The sequence below is a fragment of the Penaeus monodon genome, chromosome 21 (assembly GCF_015228065.2).
Source record: "Penaeus monodon isolate SGIC_2016 chromosome 21, NSTDA_Pmon_1, whole genome shotgun sequence".
Classification (NCBI taxonomy): domain Eukaryota; kingdom Metazoa; phylum Arthropoda; class Malacostraca; order Decapoda; family Penaeidae; genus Penaeus; species Penaeus monodon.
The window spans coordinates 23,536,024-23,536,512 of NC_051406.1; the positions used below are offsets into that span (position 1 = coordinate 23,536,024).

General features: G+C 36.6%; 1 protein-coding gene across 1 annotated transcript in view; it reads left to right on the plus strand.

Moving 5' to 3' along the window:
- Window positions 1-489, plus strand: part of LOC119586616 (transport and Golgi organization protein 11-like) — a 33,189-nt gene that overhangs the window by 20,354 nt on the left and 12,346 nt on the right. Inside the window, exon 7 of the mRNA XM_037935363.1 lies at window positions 122-217. Within this exon, the coding sequence (XP_037791291.1) occupies window positions 122-217 (96 nt within the window). The remainder of the gene's footprint in view (window positions 1-121; window positions 218-489) is intronic.

The following is a 489-nucleotide window of genomic DNA, read 5'->3' on the forward strand; positions in this document are numbered from 1 at the left end:
TGTTTTATTTTATTAATTTTTATTTTTGGCAAGTAATCATTAATACTGTAAATCACACTGAAATATGTTAACAATTATTTTCCCAATGTTTGTGTCAGTAGATAAAAATTTTGTTTTTCAGGTGATAATGAGGACGACCCAACAGTTAACTGGGCTCGGTACAATGGAGTTAATGAGAAGTTCGAAATGAGTGTTCCAGATCGAATTGTTGTGGCAGGTATGATGTCATTACCAGACAAACTAACTTTAGCAGGTAATATGCAAAAGAAACTCTTTCAAAATTTGCAAGGACATTGGAGAGAGACCTTGGTATTCCTGGCCAGCCATTGAGACCTAGTGTACTCTCTGGCTTCATTGAGGACTGTAGAGTGGATGCCCTTGAAGTGCAAGAGACAAATACAAGACAGCTTAAAATTGTGGTAAGGTAGTACTGGTCAACCACAGAGATAAGTAGATTTGGTTATCACTGATAACTGATCCTAATACCTG